At 38.1% G+C, this 18,049-nt stretch overlaps 1 protein-coding gene across 5 annotated transcripts in view; it reads right to left on the bottom strand.

Annotated features, from left to right (window-relative positions):
• The window catches only part of SLC25A21 (solute carrier family 25 member 21), a gene marked incomplete at its 5' end in the record, with an annotated part of 517,166 nt that overhangs the window by 482,178 nt on the left and 16,939 nt on the right, over positions 1 to 18,049 (bottom strand). The window contains one exon of one of the 5 annotated variants that reach the window (XM_081290708.1): positions 12,791 to 16,511. The exons of the other annotated variants lie outside the window; for them this stretch is intronic. Within the exon in view, the coding sequence (XP_081146834.1) occupies positions 12,791 to 12,860 (70 nt within the window). Of the gene's footprint in view, positions 1 to 12,790; positions 16,512 to 18,049 lie in introns of those variants that run through there. 5 annotated transcript variants of the gene reach the window in all.

The following is an 18,049-nucleotide window of genomic DNA, read 5'->3' as shown; positions in this document are numbered from 1 at the left end:
TTCAGGTTAAGGTAAGAAAAGGTAAAAATCTTTTTAAAATGAAAATATCTAAAATATAGAAGATCAACAGTTTTTAAAAAAATAAAGATTTTAAATTATACCTGTTTTTTAAAACTTTTTTTATTGAAAGTCTTGTACTTTCTCCCCATCATAATAAAAGGCACAATTTGCATATATTCTCAGATAGTCTCCCAGAAGCCTATCTTGATCACAGTTTTCCCTTCCTCAGAAAGGGTCTGTCATTTCAATTTCATTTGGTTCTTTGAATGTGATTAATGAGATTACAAAGTACATGAATTGTGCTTAGCAGAAGACTGGAAAACTGTCTCCAGAATACTTTGACAAAACACTTTCAATGAAAGCAATGGATCTTTAGGAAATTTACAAAGTGAATATATTAATTGATGAAAACAGGATGGGGTGCCTACCTACCAAGCTACCAAGGACTAGGTTAGGTTAGAGAAGAGGAAACAGCACCCTCGAAATTCTGGAGAATAAATCAGTGTTCTGCCAGCACAATGATTAAGTTTAAGGGAAATAAACTTTGGGACACATTCTGAGTAGGACAGGTAGACTTCGAAGGATATGAGTATAATTCTGGGAAGCAGGAGGGGGCCTCAGAGTTACCACTATAGAAAAAAATTCATTGTGTACATGGTATAGGTATGAACTCACAAGGAATCCTGACAGGCCCTGGTGAGAGCAAGACTTCCCAAGGGACCAAGGAAACTTCAGAGGCTGAAGGTTCTCAGGTTGGGTGCAAAAGTCCTATGAAAGTTTGAAGTAAATGACTATCTGAATGGGCCTGAAAGTCTCCTACATGACATATGGGATAAGAACAACCCCATAGGCTTCAGAGACAGGAGGAAGGACCCAAACTGGTCACTAGGAAGAACAGAAGGGTTCTAGGTGGATTCACGCTCTTGGCTCCTGACAACCTGCATGATGGAGACTTATGGAGCCCTGCTGATATGCAGACAGGGTAATACTATGGGAGCCAGATGTGTTGAGGTCAGAGATCTTAAGAGTTCTAACGATTGTGGAGGAATTCTGTCAGTGTTACCATCAACTTTGCTTCTAATACATTCAATATGTTTAAGAGCAACAGAAGAAAGGTGTCAGGCTTCCTTGGGAAGTCACCTCCCACACAGAGAGATAATAGTACTAGAAATCAGAATTCCTGTGCTAGTAGTGTGGTACATGAATGAGAATAAAGCTTCTGAGAGGCATTCTGAGAGGAACTTGCATGCTTACATGGATATAAGTAAGTTTTTGACAGGAGGAGGGCCCCAGCATTGCCACTATGGAAGGAAATTCAATGTGGACAGGACTTAGAGGTGACCTCCTAAGGAAGCCTGACAAGTCCTGTAGAAAAGGGGACTTCATTGGAGTCTCTGAGAGGTTCTGAGGTTTGGGTACAAAACCCTTTTGAGAGTTTGGGGGGAAATGACCATCTGAGTGGGACTGAAAGACTGCAAACATAGCTGGCTCTGTAAAAATCCAGTACATATTGACTTGTCTTAAGCAAAATCTTCATCACATAAGATAAAACTGTCTTTGGTAGCAAGATCTATATATAACAGTTATAGCTACAAATGAAGTCTAGGCTTTAGATATTTAGTGTCCAAGCAACTGTCATATATATATTCTTTAGTCTTTTAACTGTAAATAATACAATCTATCTAGTAATAAAAGACAGATATATTGTAGATGACACCTATTTCTCCTCTCATAATATGTCTAGTTTCTCTACATCTCATCTGAGATCCCCATCTCACTTGCATTGAGAAACTAATGTGACTCCATTTTTGAGAAACCAGCCTCTACCTCAGAGCAAAGCCTGTCCAAGGAAGGGGGCATGACCCTGGTCCTTGGAAAAACCCACAGAGCATTCCTGGGCACATACCCACCCTGCTGAGTTGTTTGTAAATAACAGGAGAGGTCTGTGGCACCAGGTGTCCCTGACTCAGTTAGATTAGGTGAGGACCCATAGCAACTCCCCTAGCAACCTCCAATCAGCATGAGACAGGGAAAATACCTGGAATGCAAGATGACCCCCAAGTAGTTTATGATGGTTGATAACATGTTGGGAAACCATGTAGTTTAGCATGTACACCCCTCGTGGCCTAAACCAATCAGTTCAAAGGAATCCCCCTCTTGTATTAACCAATCACCCTACCCAACTTGTTTCTGCCATTGAATGTGCTAATCAATGTTAAGAGTTGTTGTTTGATTTTCCCGTGGTATGGAATGATTTGTTGTGTGATGTTGTGATGCATAGAGTATCCCCCCAAAACATAAAATCTCACTGAACAAAGGATCAGGACTCACTCCCTGGGACCCTGCGTCGGGAACGGTTGTGAGTCCAGGCTCGAGCTTGCAATAAAGACTCTTGTGTGATTGCATCGGATTCAGCTCCTGGAGGTCTACTGGGGTCCCTTGAATCTGGCATAACATCTGGGGGCTCGTCTGGGATCACCTAGACACCAGGACCCCTGAACCGGAGAGTCTAACACCTGTGAATCTTGTTTGTTATTCGTGTGTCTGTTGTCTGCTTTGTTCTGACTACGCCCATAGAATCTGTATTCTGGGCTGGTAACTGGCCTTTCCATAGGGTCGCCAGCTGGGGCTCCTGGGAGATGTCCCAGACCCCAGTCTAAGGGTGATAATTCCCCAATCTGATTGTCTGAGGGGAAGGCCCCAGTTGGCTTGGGGCCAGTACCCTGCTTCTGTTTTTGTTGATCTGGGGTCATCAGACCCAATCTGAGAGGGATACTCCCCCAATCTGAGGGGGACTTCTGTTTTTGTATGCAATCTGAAAAGGGAATCTGTCTTTTAGCTTTTTGTCTGTGACACTGTTAAGTGTGGTAGCATTGTTTTACTTTGGACAAATGCAGTGTCCCAAGTTCTGATCTGCCTTAGATTTGTGGAGGTAACTTTAGCTAAATTTTAGCCTGAAAATGTCCCTGGAATGCTTCTCCTGCTTCCCAAAAAATAGACTTTTGGTTCTATTGACCAAATAGAAAAAAAGCTATTGTCAAATAGCTTTTCTATTCTCACCTCTTACACCCCTTTGAGCTGTATTTTAAAGAACTTTGATAAACTTTACTCCCCTTTGTTAAGCGAGATTAGAGAAGCAATGTTTTATTTTCTTCCTGTAGTTGGCTTGAGTGCACCCACTGCAGAGGGAAATGCCTGCTGGGGATCTAAGAACTTTGATATCTCCCTTTTTCTTTTTCTCAAAACCCTGTCCTCATTATTAAATTGGCATTAGTTGGCTTCGAGGACAGGAACCAAACTTTCAGTTACAAATTTTGGCACCTCAGATGGGACTCTAGAGGAGCCCCCGCTTCACTTTCTTGGGGAAGCATCACACTCCAAACAACTGCATGTGGAAGATTAACTTTTTGAGAGCTGACTACTGAAAAGTTAGGAGATATGGAGTGTGCTTGGTGCCTGGGGCAGACCAAACCAGAGGAGCTAATTCTGTAAGTAAAAGGAGGGACTGAGGGACTCCCAGCAGCTGCCAAAGCACTTTGCTTTGGGGAACTCCCTTCTTCCTTCCCTGCACTATAAGGATTACTCCACCTCTGTCTGCTTAAAGAAAAAAAAATGGTGGGGGGGACACTGAATGCAGTAAAGTTACCACACCGAGACCCTTGATTTTACACTTCTGGTTGCCCCTCTGTGAGAACATCTGGACCACTCATACGGACATCTATGGTGCCACTGGTGTAAGAGTCATAATTAAATGGGAGTTGGAAACTTGAGATTTTTATCTGTTCTGTCCGTTTTAAAGGTTATCAGAGATTGTTTCTTGGGGATGATCTTGGCTGAATTTGTGTCTAAGAGATGATGTTTTATTGTAACAATCTGGTATCTGAATGGGTTTTTGAAGTATTGAACAATCTTGCAGTTAAAAGTTGGGTTTAGGGGCTGGGGATGTGACTCAAGCGGTAGTGCGCTCTTCTGGCATGGGTGTGGCCCAGGTTCGATCCTCAGCACCACATACAAGGATGTTGTGTCTGCCAAAAACTAAAATGTAAATAAAATATTAAATAAATAAATATAAATAAAAGTTGGGTTTAGGTAATTGTTTAGTGTATGATTTCAGATAATTCATGCCAAAGAACTTAAATACTTAGGATGGAAAACTAAAGAACTTACTTCCAATTTGGCAAGTAACTCCAAATCATTTAGTTTTATTTTTTCATCAATTTTTGAATTGGGTAGCCTGGGAAGATTTCACTAGGTGTACCAGTGCATTAATTTAGGCAAGGATAGTAAATTATGGTATTGAAGTGGCATCCCCTTTCTCTACAGAAAAGCCCTCTTCACCATGGATGATTTTAGGACTGTCAGCAAAAAGAGTCTCTGTGAAAGACTCCAATGTAGATAAAGTTCCTATTTTTGTGTTGCCCTGTTTTACTTGGCCACTGGCCGGGAAGATACCAGCACTCCAGGTGCTGAACACCCCCTTACTAGTTTTTCACAAACATCTAGTATAGTACTTTGTAGAAATGTGAAAACAAGTCCTCTAGCCTTGAGCTGGGGTTTCACAGAGATGTCTACATTTTTAAGATAAGTTACAAATGGGCTCCATGGTAACAACTGGCAGGGGGAGGAAAGAAAGGGGAGAAGAAGCTCTCCCCTTCTCAGGTGTGGTCCTTGAAGAGTTAACTTGCCCAGAAAAGTAAAATAAAAATGCTGCTTTTATGTGAACTTCTGCAGACTGTGAACTTCTGAGCCCCTCCCCTTACATGCTGGGTATAAAACTCTGAAACTCCCTGATTTCAGGGGATTAATTGATTACAGCAAAAACTGTGCCCTCTAAACCTGGCTGCAGCCAAGTAAAACTGTTTCCTGCTATCTTTGGTGCCTTGCCTTGTTTGTCCCTACAACAGTATCTGTTCCCCTCAGTGTATAGGATTTAGGAAAAGAAAGTGTTGGATTGGGATGTTGGTCTGGCTTATTGAAATGACATTGAATAGCAACAGTCTTGGGAATTTTTAAAGCTTAATTTTGGATGTAGATGGTAGTGTGTGGTTCTCTTTTGGAACTTAATACTATTATAGGAACTTCAGAGCAAAGAAAGTGGCTTAATGATCCTGAAGGGATTTCTTCTGATGGTAGCTTTTATATTATCAAGTAAGATCCTATTTTCAGTTTTGTTTGAGAAAGTTTTTCTAGGGTAGGAAGATATAAAGGTATGAAATTTTGTGAATTGTATCTTAAACTTGTATCATAATTTTCAACATCCAAACCTGAAAATTATGACTTAAGGTTAAAATGCCTTAAGCATGAGGTTTCTGCTCAGAATAGCAGTTTTCCCTGCTCCTTCCAGACCTCAGTCAGGACTTAAGTTGAAATGCAAACAGAAGAAGCCTGCAAGCTCAGTAGGAGACTGATCTGAGGCCCAGAAAAAAAAAGTAAAGGTGTCTTTTACCTGAACTCAAACTAGATTAAACCAAAAAGTAAATTGTATGGTATTTACTAATTACTAGCCAGTCATTTTTTTCTAGGACTCTTGTTTTTTCTTAGATTCTGTATTTTTTTTTTTTTTGAGCTCATAATTTTGATCCTACAGACCTAGGTTAATGTTTTTCTGATGAGTTCTATTTTTGATCAACTGTTGAGTTTTTAAACAGTGCAATGGAGATTTCACCTGAGAAAAGCTACAAGGCCTTTACTATTGTGTTATGTGTGCACACTTGTGTTATGTGTTGTATGTCTGTATGGGTGTATGTCCATATATCATGCACATGATATGACAATTGGCAGATATATGAGGAGCCTCATGAAATTTTTAAAAAATGAATCCAAATATCTTTGATTCATGTGATTTAAACAGTTCAATTTAAATTGGGTAAACAGATGAAAATAATGATGTCTTTAAAATTAAGCTTACAAGTTTTTCTAGGTGTTCAAAAAAAACTAATAAAATGTTGATGTCTATGAAATGTCTGATATGCTTTGGTTCTAGGACTTTTCTTCAACAAGGAAGAAATGGCTAACACTGTTCAATACACTTGTCTGATGTTTTGGTAAAATAAGTAAAGTAGATTTGACATGGGATTATTCATTTATGAGTATTTTTGTTAGATATCTGATTGATGTGTAGGTTTGACATGGGATTACTCATTTATGAGTACTTTTGTTGGATATCTGATTGATTTACAAGGTTAAAATGCTAAATTTAAATATACCATTGAGTACTCTTAACTCCTTGAATTGCATTGGGTAACATTATTGGTGTTTTCATAAGTTGGAAAATTAAGAAAAAAAAAAAAGGTATAAAGTTGCTTTGTCATCCCTGATACTTAGACATTGTGTTTTCATGAAATGGCAAACAGATGTGATTCTAGATACAGGGGTTTATAGAAGATTTCTATATACAAAGGCCCAAAAGTTTCAACTGTTCCAAATAAGAGTACTGTAAGTAAAATCAAGTATTTCTTTTTATTAAAATGAAATAATCTGCCTAAGTTCAGAAATTTACAAGGATTGTTTTAAAATGTGAACAGGAAAAGGAGGTTAACAGATGGAAAGGAGAAATTAGAAGGTTCTAAGTATGGATTTAATAGAAGAAAAAAGAATGTGTTTCTAGATAAAAGAGTCTATGTGATTAAGTAAATAAGAGGGTTTAAGTAAGTGATAAAGAAGGTCTGTGTAAGTTTGTCATATGTTAAAAGGACAAAGATTTCTTAAAACATTAGTGTACCCATAACATTGTGTTTTATTAAGTTTTGTTTCTTGTTTCTAGAGCAAGTAATCTTAAAGGAATTAAACAGCTGGTTAAACAAGAACTGTTATTTTAGAGAATTGTACCATGTTATTTCTTTAAAAGCTAAACTTGGTTAATATAAAAACATCATTGTAATTGTGGTGCTATTAATGTGTTCATATCTTCCAGGTATACAAGTCTGTAAGGTAGAAGCTTTAAAAGAGCATTATATCAAGCTGGTTTTCTAAAGTTATATGGTAATTTTAGGCTTAAAAGAAAAGCCATATTGAAAATTTATTTATATCATTTTATATTCTATAACTGGACCCGTTATCAATAAGATATGTAAAGTTTTATGTTACTTTTTACACTGAGGTACAATTTAAATGTATTTTTAAGTTAATGAGAGCCTAATCTGTGTAAAGGTTAATATTGCAAAACACAAAAGTACTTTGCTACTTTTCTACAAAAGGTTAAAAGCTTTCAGCCTTTCTTTAATTCATGCTTTAGATGTGATATTATATTGTGTTAGCTAATATTCATGTGAACTTGAGCAACAATTTATGTAAGCTTTGTAAAATGATGTTTAAAAAGCAAAGATCAGCTTCAGAACTACAGCACTTAAGATTTATGAAGAGCCCCGCCTTACCTGAGATAAGGCCTGTGTCCCATCTCACTGCATGTGAAAATGACTATGAAAGAAGTAGGCCAGATTTCAGTACATTTAAAGTTGTGTCCAAAAGTTGGTTTTAGTCAAGATTACTAGGATCTCAAACAGGGGATATGATGTATAACTCTGCCAAAATTCAAGGTAGCTATTACACGAACTAAATATGTTTTTACTCTTGCTAATTTTGTTTTGTAGTTTTCTTATAAATGGTCTAAAGATTGCTTGTTAATGTTTTGCAGAAGTGTTGTTTTAAGAACACACAACCTAGGTTAATGTAAGATGATAAGTTATCACCTACAGGATAGAGAGATAGACATTAAAGCCCAGTACTCTGGTGGAATTGATTTGCTGGATGTTTAAGATTAAGATTTAAAATTAAAGTTAAATTAAAAGGGCCAAGAAAACCAATGTTTGGCTCTTGCCCTCTGAGTCAGTCTGAATCCAGGAAGCAGGGGACTTCTCTAAAGAGCTTTGCAACTCTGGGCCACATAACCTCCCCGTCAGGGAGATTAATGAGACCACTGGAGAACAGAAAGTCAATCAATGCATTTGCTTCTCACCGGAGAAGGGAAACATCCCTGATGCTTCCAAGGGAAGCCACATGGTCAAGCAAGACCTGGATCCATCCTAGCACAAATGACACTAGCAGAACTGAAAAGCTGCTCCAAAGTTCCCCCAGGATTCCCATGGAAACTCAGCTGACAGTTAACAATAGATAGAAACAAAAGTCAGTTTGACTTGCTTCATATTAAACACTTAGCAAAGACAGTTAAAACCAAAACACAGCTATTCCTGGGCATTTTAAATAATAATAATAATAATAGTTAAATGTAACTTCAGGTTTACACCTTGTGTTAGCCCCCAAGAATAAGTAAGACTGGAGGCTACAGAAGAGATTCTTAGGCAAGAATGCCTGATAATTATCAAAAGAAACTATCAAGAGGAGCTGCCAGAGACAGAAGTTTTTAGTTTAAGGCCTACAGATATTCCTAACCTACACAGGTAGGCTTGGTGTTTGCTAGTATGATTAACCAGCCCTGAGTAACAGAATTAAAGGTTTCTCTATTAGACACAGAGGTCATACTAGTAAAAGGATCTTGCAATATCAGATGACATTAAATTATTAAACTGTATCTTATGGGGAAGGACATCTGTAACACTAAAAGTTAAATGTTATGTTTACAGTCCTGATAACTGGGGATGTTAAAGCCTGGTGAGGGAACTTCTATACAGTGACATGTTCCAGCTGCTGCAACATTTATTCAGTACTCATGGTTTTTGTTTCTCTCATAGAAGCACCCATCCCCAGATGACTTTACAACCTGTTCTTCCCCAACCAGACTTCAAACTGAACTGACTTCTAAAAGGGAACTCACATCCCCCACGTCGTCTCCCACATCGAGCCCCCTCATGTTCGATGCCCTATATCAGCTCTGAAGCAGCCAGAATGAGCCATCACCCCTTCTCCTTACAGCAATAAGGAGTTCCTAAAATTAGAGGGGAAATGAAGCCAGAAATAGATAGACAGTGTAGATAGGTAAATTGAGTCAGGAGGCCAATTTTGAGTGAGTCTGGAAAGTTAAGGACTGTCCCCTGAGGGTTACTGTTTACTTTAGTGTCAACCTTAGTAGGACCACTTGTGAACAAGCTAGTGGCTTTCATCAAGAACAGAGTAAACACAGTTCAGATATTGGTTCTGTGTACCCACTATCAAGCCTCAGTAGGAGAATCCTACCAAGATGTAAGGCCTGCCCATATAGACCTCCAACTGAGGGAACCATGATTGGTTCCCAAGTTTCCAGATAAAGGGTGGAATGAGAAACTAATGTGACTCCATTTTTGAGAAACCAGCCTCTACCTCAGAGCAAAGCCTGTCCAAGGAAGGGGGAGTGAACTTTGTCCTTGGAAAAACACACAGAGTACTCCTAAGCACATACCCACCCTGCTGAGTTGTTTGTCTGTAAATAACAGGAGAGGTCTGTGGCACCAGGTGTCCCTGACTCAGTTAGATTAGGTGAGGACCCATAGCAACTCCCCTAGCAACCTTCAATCAGCATGAGACAGGGAAAATACCTGGAATGCAAGATGACCCCCAAGTAGTTTATGGTGGTTGATAACATATTGGGAAACCATGTAGTTTAGCACCTACACCCCTCGTGGCCTAAACCAATCAGTTCAAAGGAATCCCCCTCTTGTATTAACCAATCACCCTACCCAACTTGTTCCTGTCATTGAATGGGCTAATCAATGTTAAGAGTTGTTGTTTGATTTTCCCGTGGTATGGAATGATTTGTTGTGTGATGTTGTGACGCATAGAGTATCCCCCCAAAACATAAAATCTCACTGAACAAAGGACCAGGACTCACTCCCTGGGACCCTGCGTCGGGAAAGGTTGTGAGTCCAGGCTCGAGCTTGCAATAAAGACTCTTGTGTGATTGCATCAGATTTGGCTCCTGGAGGTCTATTGGGGTCCCACGAATCTGGCATAACAGCACCACACATTCACATGGGGATTGACTAGAGTTGATTGATATAGAGGTCGAACCCTGTCAACTCTGGATTGTTTTGAGTCTTTCCTTAGGATTTTGGACAAAAATTAAAAGAAAGCAAGTCAGTCTCTGATGTTTACCAGGGAATAGAAGTCAAAGGCATGGATATTTAAAAGCTGTTGGAGACCAGGTTCTGCCACATAGAAGAGCTCAATGAAAGCTGAAAACAGTAGTTAACTACAAGAAACAACAATGCTCAGGATACCAAGATGGCACAGAGAAATAACTTTCCCTGTTTGTCAAGTGTACACCCTGACAAACTTGGATATCTCTATATAAGCCAGGATGGCAAGGCCCAATCACAGCCTAATCTGGTCTTGACAGAATGCTCTGTGAATTCTCCAAGTGAAACAAAGACAAGCTGCCCTGTTAGCTGCTGAAAGGCAGCTTTTCCTCCCTAAAGGAAGACTATTATCTAACAGAAGACTGCTGCAAGGCCTTTCTCATCCATTTCCTTGGTTTCAGTGAAGCACATGACTTTCCATCTCACCCCTATCTAATGTTACAGCTGTAGACTTCATCACAAATCTATAAAGCTACTCAGCTGTGGTTCAGAGGTAGGTCCTCAACAGCAAGAGGCCAGTCACTCATAGTCTATCATCTGACCTCTTCAGGTCAGTGTTGCCTGGAGTACTAGTTACAATATGACTTACTTCAGCTGTAATGAACTAAATCCACTTGAGCATGTTTTCTTTACCAGGCAAAAGTGTGGAGTATGCCAAGCCATCCTAACAGCTGTAGTAGTAACACTATGGCCCTATTATTAGCCACCAACCTGCTGCCTTGGGGATGTTTGACCATTTGACAAAGAAAAGAAGTAAGAGCTGAAGAGAATCTACTTCCTTCTCCTCTTCAGAAATGCACACTGGACCTTAAATGCCATGAGACATGCTGCTAGCTCTCCAATAAACCTCCCCAGTTTATATATTTTTTCTCTTAAAAGAGCATTCCCTTACAATGTATTTTTGAACTTTACAACCAGAAGATCATATAATACACAGAAAGATGATAGTGTCAGAAATCAGAATTCCTGTGCTAGAAATTCAAATGCATCTTCTTTTTATTAAAATTATGCTTCACATGTATATTGATTTTTTCTGACCCTTGATCTAGTATATGCAAAAGGATTATTGCATTTATTACAGTTGCAATAAAGTCTTATGAAAATGCTTTTGGCCAAGTATTCTTTTTCACTCTGATGAAAGTATAAATTACTCTCATCACTTATCAAAAACCCCATAGTACAAACTATACAAATTAACCATTCTACTATTTTAAAGTTACCTTATAAATGTCCTAATTTTCATTCATACTAGTTACAATCATAAGGCTATATGATGGCATCATACATTATATGTATGCCAAATACTTATCCAACAAAACACCATAAATAGGATTAAATTTTGATCTACTTTTAACATCCTTTGAGTTTAGCTGTGCCTAATACATATTATTATTATCTAAACCAATATACAGATGCTTATTAATCACCAATATACAGATGCTTATGCTGTTCATAGCTTAAGATGTTAACCAACTAGCTCCACTTTCCCTCTGGGACAAGTGAGTTTTCTTTGATCAAGGTCACAGATTGGGAATGAAGTGAGTCAGGTAGAGCTAGCAGAGCCGTGGCCATTGTGAAATCCACCAAAAATTGTGAATAAATCAGTGCAAGTTCATCACCACTACTGGGAAACAACTTAAAAAGTAGGCAGTAGGGTCACTGACCTCATAATGGGTGGACAATCCACAATTACCTATAAGAAATGAATGCCTCAATTGTTACTAATAATTAATAATGAGATAAGAACTTCAGAAAAGTGTACACATTGTGACACATCTAGTTGCTTGTGGTACCCCTAAGATTCAACATAATGATACTGGTCATAATTTGTAGTAGTCCTTTATAAATAGCCCAAATCTGTTTTAAAATATAGTAAATTTTACTAATCAACATTAAACATTTTCTTGTCCTTGTCTTAATATCATTTATTAGTATCATCATAATTTATTAAAAGAATAATCACACTTATTAAATTGTGGTATTTATTTGTTATGGTAATTATTTGTTATGTATTTATAATAAGACGCACCACTGTATGCAAGATTAAATTAATCAATTACACTTTTAAATATTTTTTAAAATCCATGCACATAATTTCATGGTAAATTTCCCCAGCTACATTTAACACAATTATTGCCAAGAATGGTTATAACATATCATTTGCTAACGGTTTTTCTTCTTTCTCCTACAGCATAACTCTCCATAAAATGTAATTCCATTATACCAACTGTTTGTGTGTTAAAATATGCATTTAATTTTAATATGCCTATTTATGGCGCAATTATATACCCAAGAAAGAATGGTAAGCAATAAGAAGCCCTGTGGAAAGCAATAAGAAGCCCTGAGGAGTCATACCTAATACTCTGATGAGCAAGGAAGGATCTGTGTAAGATCTGTGCTACCTTGGAGAGAATCTACAAGTGCTAGCAAACTTAAGTAAAACACAACAAAATAACCAGCAAAGCAAAAAAGACTTCCTTCAAATTACAAGACTTGGTGCTGCCGGCCTCTTGCAGCCTAGGAACAGAGAAAGCCAGGAACCCAAGAGCTGCTGGCATCAGTACCGAGGCGACTTTATCTAGGACACACGGCACTCTCAGCCCGCTCTGGCTTCCTTTGCCCTTGTGCTCTGCGGGCTCAGGTATTGAACCGGCCGCACAGAATTTTAAGAAAGAGGATAAAACTTGGGCCGGGAAGCTTGTCTGAGAAATGTTTTCGGGGCACGCAATGGGGCAAAGGACTAGTCTCCGGCTGAGCGGAGCAGAGCGGGGCCCCGGCCTTACCAGCTGAACCACCGGCCACGATCTGCCGAGAAGCCTCACGCACTAATCCGACTTCGGGCTTGGCGGACATCTTCACAGCCAGAGAAGGAGGGAGGGGACTGGGATGAGAGATCAAGCTCGCTCCTGAATGCTGGCCTGCGCCGCCTCTCCGGATAACAGTCGGTGCTGGGTTGGTCTTCTGCGGCTGGTTTCCTGGGCGCCGGCAATCCAGGGACTACCCAGAGACAGCGGTTCGGGCACTGGGTCCCTACTAGATCTCTGGTGGGTGGGACGCTGTCTGCTTCGCTGCTTCTGGGTGGCCTTTCCCTTGGACTGGTCTCCCTGCGCTCAGGAAAGGTCCCTGGAGAGAAAACTGGAGGATGGCAGTAGGTGGACTCACCGCAGCATGTCAGGCTTGGTCTCTTAGATTGGCACCCCCTGCGCTTCCCTATCAAGAGCCTCCTGCTGTTTGTCAAGTAGGACGCTCTGCCTTTGATAACGCAAGTGAAGCCACTAGGGCCAAAGCTCCAAGGGTAAGGCTGGAGCGACCCTTGCCCCACTGGCAGGACAGAACACAGTGCCGTTCTATAGAGTGGACAGGTGAACAAATTCCTCGGAGTTATTCTGAGTTGTAGACTGAAGCAACTAAGTCAAGGCAGATGGAATTTTTAATTACCTTACAACTGAGCTAACATTACTTTAACGAGAAAATGGCTTTAAGGAAATTCATTTCAAACCTCATAAGCTTTAGTTTTATTTGCTGAAAGACTAAAGAGAAAATGCCTGGTTACAAATAGTCTTCTAGACCTAGGCTCAGAGGTTCTCAAAGTATGAAACCAAACATAATTTGTGAATCTGGTAGAAAGTGAAATTCAGAAGCTCCACTCTCACCTTCTGAATCAGAATCTCTGGGGTTAGGGCCCCAGTTCTCTATAGATTATTATGAACATTAAAGTTTTTGAACCACTGAGTTAAATAATTCAGGAACATTAAGGAATTTCCAGTATATTCTCTCTATAAAACACTTATTTTTTCATATTAGCTTCTTAGAATAGTTAACAAAACAAAAAATAGTCATTTAAACCATAAGTTGCAAATTGCTATATAGGAGAGACACAAATTCCTGCCACACAAGATTGTGAAATTTTAGAAAAAACACCCACCACACCCGTACAGGCAGGAAATGATAAGAATAGAAGGGACAACTGGGAGGCTTTGGCTGTTGTTATTATTTCTAACTCATGGTATTTAATACTAAATACATTCATTTTGTGCCATATAAAATTGCTATTTTTGAAGGCCAAAACCTTTGTATATGAACAATTAAATTTAATATATATGATTTCCAGTCAAACGTACAAAATACTGTATTAGGATTTCATACTTTATTTCTTTAGCTGAGCCATTAAAAGTCAGTGATACTAATACCTGACTGGAAAAATTATTCAGAGTGAGGATTTGGGGAGACTTGCTTATGTGATTAGATATTCAAAAATAAAGTTTCTCAGTTTCTCATTTAATTAAAATGGCTAAATTTGAAATTTTCCCCAAGAAATAGTTCTCAGAATTATTTGCTAATTATGTAGAATAAAAGCTTTTGCATAGTATTTTTCAGCGTTTTACTGATTAACTATAAGGTCATGATTATATAACATTAAATCACTTTTCAAAAAGTGATGATTTTATGTTGTGTGGAAACAATTTCACACAATAGAAAGCATTTCTTTCCTTTTACAACTGAGAAAAAAACTGAGCAGAGACTGAGTTTTCCACAATGAAACAAGGAATGACAGAAGAGGTGGGCTTCCATTCTAGGATTCCTCTGGTAAAAAATGAGATTGTATATATGTATATACATATACATACACACACACATTTTTTTTTTTTAGTTGTTGATGGACATTTATTTATTTATATGTGGTGCTGAGAATCAAATCCAGTGTTCACACATGCTAGGCAAGTGTTCTGCCTCTGAGCCACAACCCCAGCCCTGAGATTGTCAATTTAATTATTAACCATAGACCAAACAAAATACATTCTGTCATACAGAAATCTAAAATAACTAAAGAACCCCCAAACTCATTTATTATATGTAAGGAGAATTTCTAAAGTTTCTAAAAATAAGTAGTCATAACTGTTAAATCCCAAGGCACATACATTCTAGATAATCATTGAGAGCCTTCCTGAGTACTGGCAATATTAGCAGTAAACATCCCTCCATTATGGATCATATAATTTGATGGAGGAGATCCTACTGTCTTGCAGTGTAAGTAAATATTTGCCTTCCCAGCCTTTATTTTAGGAAATGTAATAATACTATCAAGTTAAGATTTAAAGATAGCTGTTGACATCATTATTTTCATGACTATTTTCACCTTTGAAGGAAGAGCTTCTAAAAAGAAGAATGCAGGTTTGTAGTTGGACTAAAAACATTGCTTCCTTTTTTTAACTTCTCTAGACTAAAACAGATTTCTTTAGGTAAAAAAGCAAGGTCTAATATTGCATGTAATCCAGTGATAAACCTCTGAAATAGTTGAGATCATTCACAAGCATAACGTTCTGGAGCTTGAGAGTCTTCAAGGGTCAGTCCAGAGTCAACAAATACCCATTGTGCCAAGACCTCTGATATGTCTTTTATCTACAGCTAAATTTGCACATGGCTAATACCTGAATGCTGGGAGATTTAGCCCTGGGAAACTAAACCTTGGCCTATTGTTTCAGATGATGGGACTCAATTCATCACATTGTTATTTCTGGTATTTTAATAATATTGTACAGCCCTAATAGAGCAAAAACTATTGCTCAAAAACTATTGCTCAAGCTTGTGTTTTTAAAATTGTTGATTTTTCCATCTAATCTTGGTTAAGAATTACATAAGTATTATCACTGTGCAAAATGGCTGAAAATGAAACTTTCAGGAACCTTAAAATGACAACTGAATTTAAATATTTGACAGTTTATTCAATGTGTTATTGAAATAAAGTTTTTTTTGGGGGGGCATCCAAAATAATAATGACTTGAGACAAAAATTTATTTCACCCTTGTGTAATAACCCAATGGTAAGCCACAAATATAGCTCCAGCCTGAAGAGAAAGGAAATTACACAAACTCATTGGCCAGAACTTGGCCACAAGAGCTATACCTAGGTCCAAAAGAAATTAGGAAATGTATGTTGCTGCATGGTCATGTAACCAGGATGTAGTGGTGGGTGGTTGCCATTTATGGAAGAAGGAGAGAACCAACAGTGCCTGTCATTTAAAAAAAAAAAAAAAAAAAAAAGGTTTAGGAAAAGCTACACTTAAAATGGCATTTTCCGGGCTGGGGTTGTGGCTCAGTGGTAGAGTGCTTGCCTAGCATATGTCAGGCACTGGGTTCGATTCTCAGCACCACATATAAATAAGTAAATAAAATAAAGATTCATTAACAACTAATAAAAATATTTTTTTAAAAAATGACATTTTCCCTTTGAAAGATTTTGTCTTCCTTAAGTCTAACTATTAAAAACTCTTATTCATAAGTATTAAAAATATTATGTGCTTAAAATCCATAGATCTGAGTATAACTTCTCAAAGATTATAATTTACAAATACTATGATATGTTTTCATTAAGGACATTCTAGGTTCTGCTGATTAGATTGAGCACTTAAAGCATTTTAAAATTTAAGGGATTACTAAACACTGTAAATGAAATAGTTAAGGTGTCATCTTTGTTATTGTAATAAAAATACTGAAATAATCACCTTAATAAAATGTTTATTTTGGTTCACAATTTTGGAAGTTCTAGTCCATGACTGATTAGCCCTATTGCTTTGGGGTCTGTTTCAGGGAACTACCTCATTGTGGGCAGCATGTAGCAGAACAATGTTGTTCATCTCAAGTCTAGGAAGTAAAAGAGAAATTGAAAGACACAAGGGTCCCTTTCAGGACACCCTCAATGATCTAAAGACCTTGCAGTAGGTCCCACATCAAGGGTTCTACCACTTTCCAAAAGTGCCAAGGTGAGGATCAAGCCTTTAACACATGCACCTGTGGGAGATATTCCAGATCCAAACTATAATGAGGCAACTTTTTTCAATACCTAACTATGATATAATAGAAACAACATGCAGAGGTCATTCATGTGTCAGAGCTCTGTTACTTGGAATATAACTGGGAATATAGGAATTAAGAAAGCCTCTAAATAGTCAACATGCAGAAATCCATGCACTTTTGTCCTAAGTATAGGTCCCCAGGCCTTCACTTAGAAACTACTTTTATACCCATTTCTTAAAGTCTGTAGAGTAGAAGTTAATTTCTAGTTTATAATCAGATTAGAAATAACACATGAAAAGAGAATGGGAGGATGAGTTGGGAAGAACAGGGAATGTTCCAGAAAAGTAATTTACAAACTTCAGGCCATATGCAGCCCACCTACCAAATTACAATACATTCATTGAATGTTTACCTTATGCCAGGCACTGGGCTAAGCATTTTGCAACAAACTGTCATGAAAACAATATCCCTATGCCAGAGGTCTCAGCCTCTGAACGTAACTGATGTCAAGTAACTTACCTGAAGTCACACTCAGTATTTGAGGTGTTACTTTAACACATGCACCTGTGGGAGATATTCCAGATCCAAACTATAATGAGGCAACTTTTTTCAATACCTAACTATGATATAATAGAAACAACATGCAGAGGTCATTCATGTGTCAGAGCTCTGTTACTTGGAATATAACTGGGAATATAGGAATTAAGAAAGCCTCTAAATAGTCAACATGCAGAAATCCATGCACTTTTGTCCTAAGTATAGGTCCCCAGGCCTTCACTTAGAAACTACTTTTATACCCATTTCTTAAAGTCTGTAGAGTAGAAGTTAATTTCTAGTTTATAATCAGATTAGAAATAACACATGAAAAGAGAATGGGAGGATGAGTTGGGAAGAACAGGGAATGTTCCAGAAAAGTAATTTACAAACTTCAGGCCATATGCAGCCCACCTACCAAATTACAATACATTCATTGAATGTTTACCTTATGCCAGGCACTGGGCTAAGCATTTTGCAACAAACTGTCATGAAAACAATATCCCTATGCCAGAGGTCTCAGCCTCTGAACGTAACTGATGTCAAGTAACTTACCTGAAGTCACACTCAGTATTTGAGGTGTTACTTTTAATATAAGTAGGCATAATTTAAGACACCTCTTTGTGCATCACTGGAATGCTGTTTTTATAGTCTATTTTGTTTTGTTTTGTTTTTGTTTTTTCGATATGAAATATTGATTTTATTATGCAAATA

Source organism: Spermophilus citellus (assembly GCF_964194105.1).
Source record: "Spermophilus citellus genome assembly, chromosome: 4".
Taxonomy (NCBI): domain Eukaryota; kingdom Metazoa; phylum Chordata; class Mammalia; order Rodentia; family Sciuridae; genus Spermophilus; species Spermophilus citellus.
Note: the sequence above shows the minus strand (reverse complement) of the source record. Positions and strands in the feature narration are given on the sequence as shown.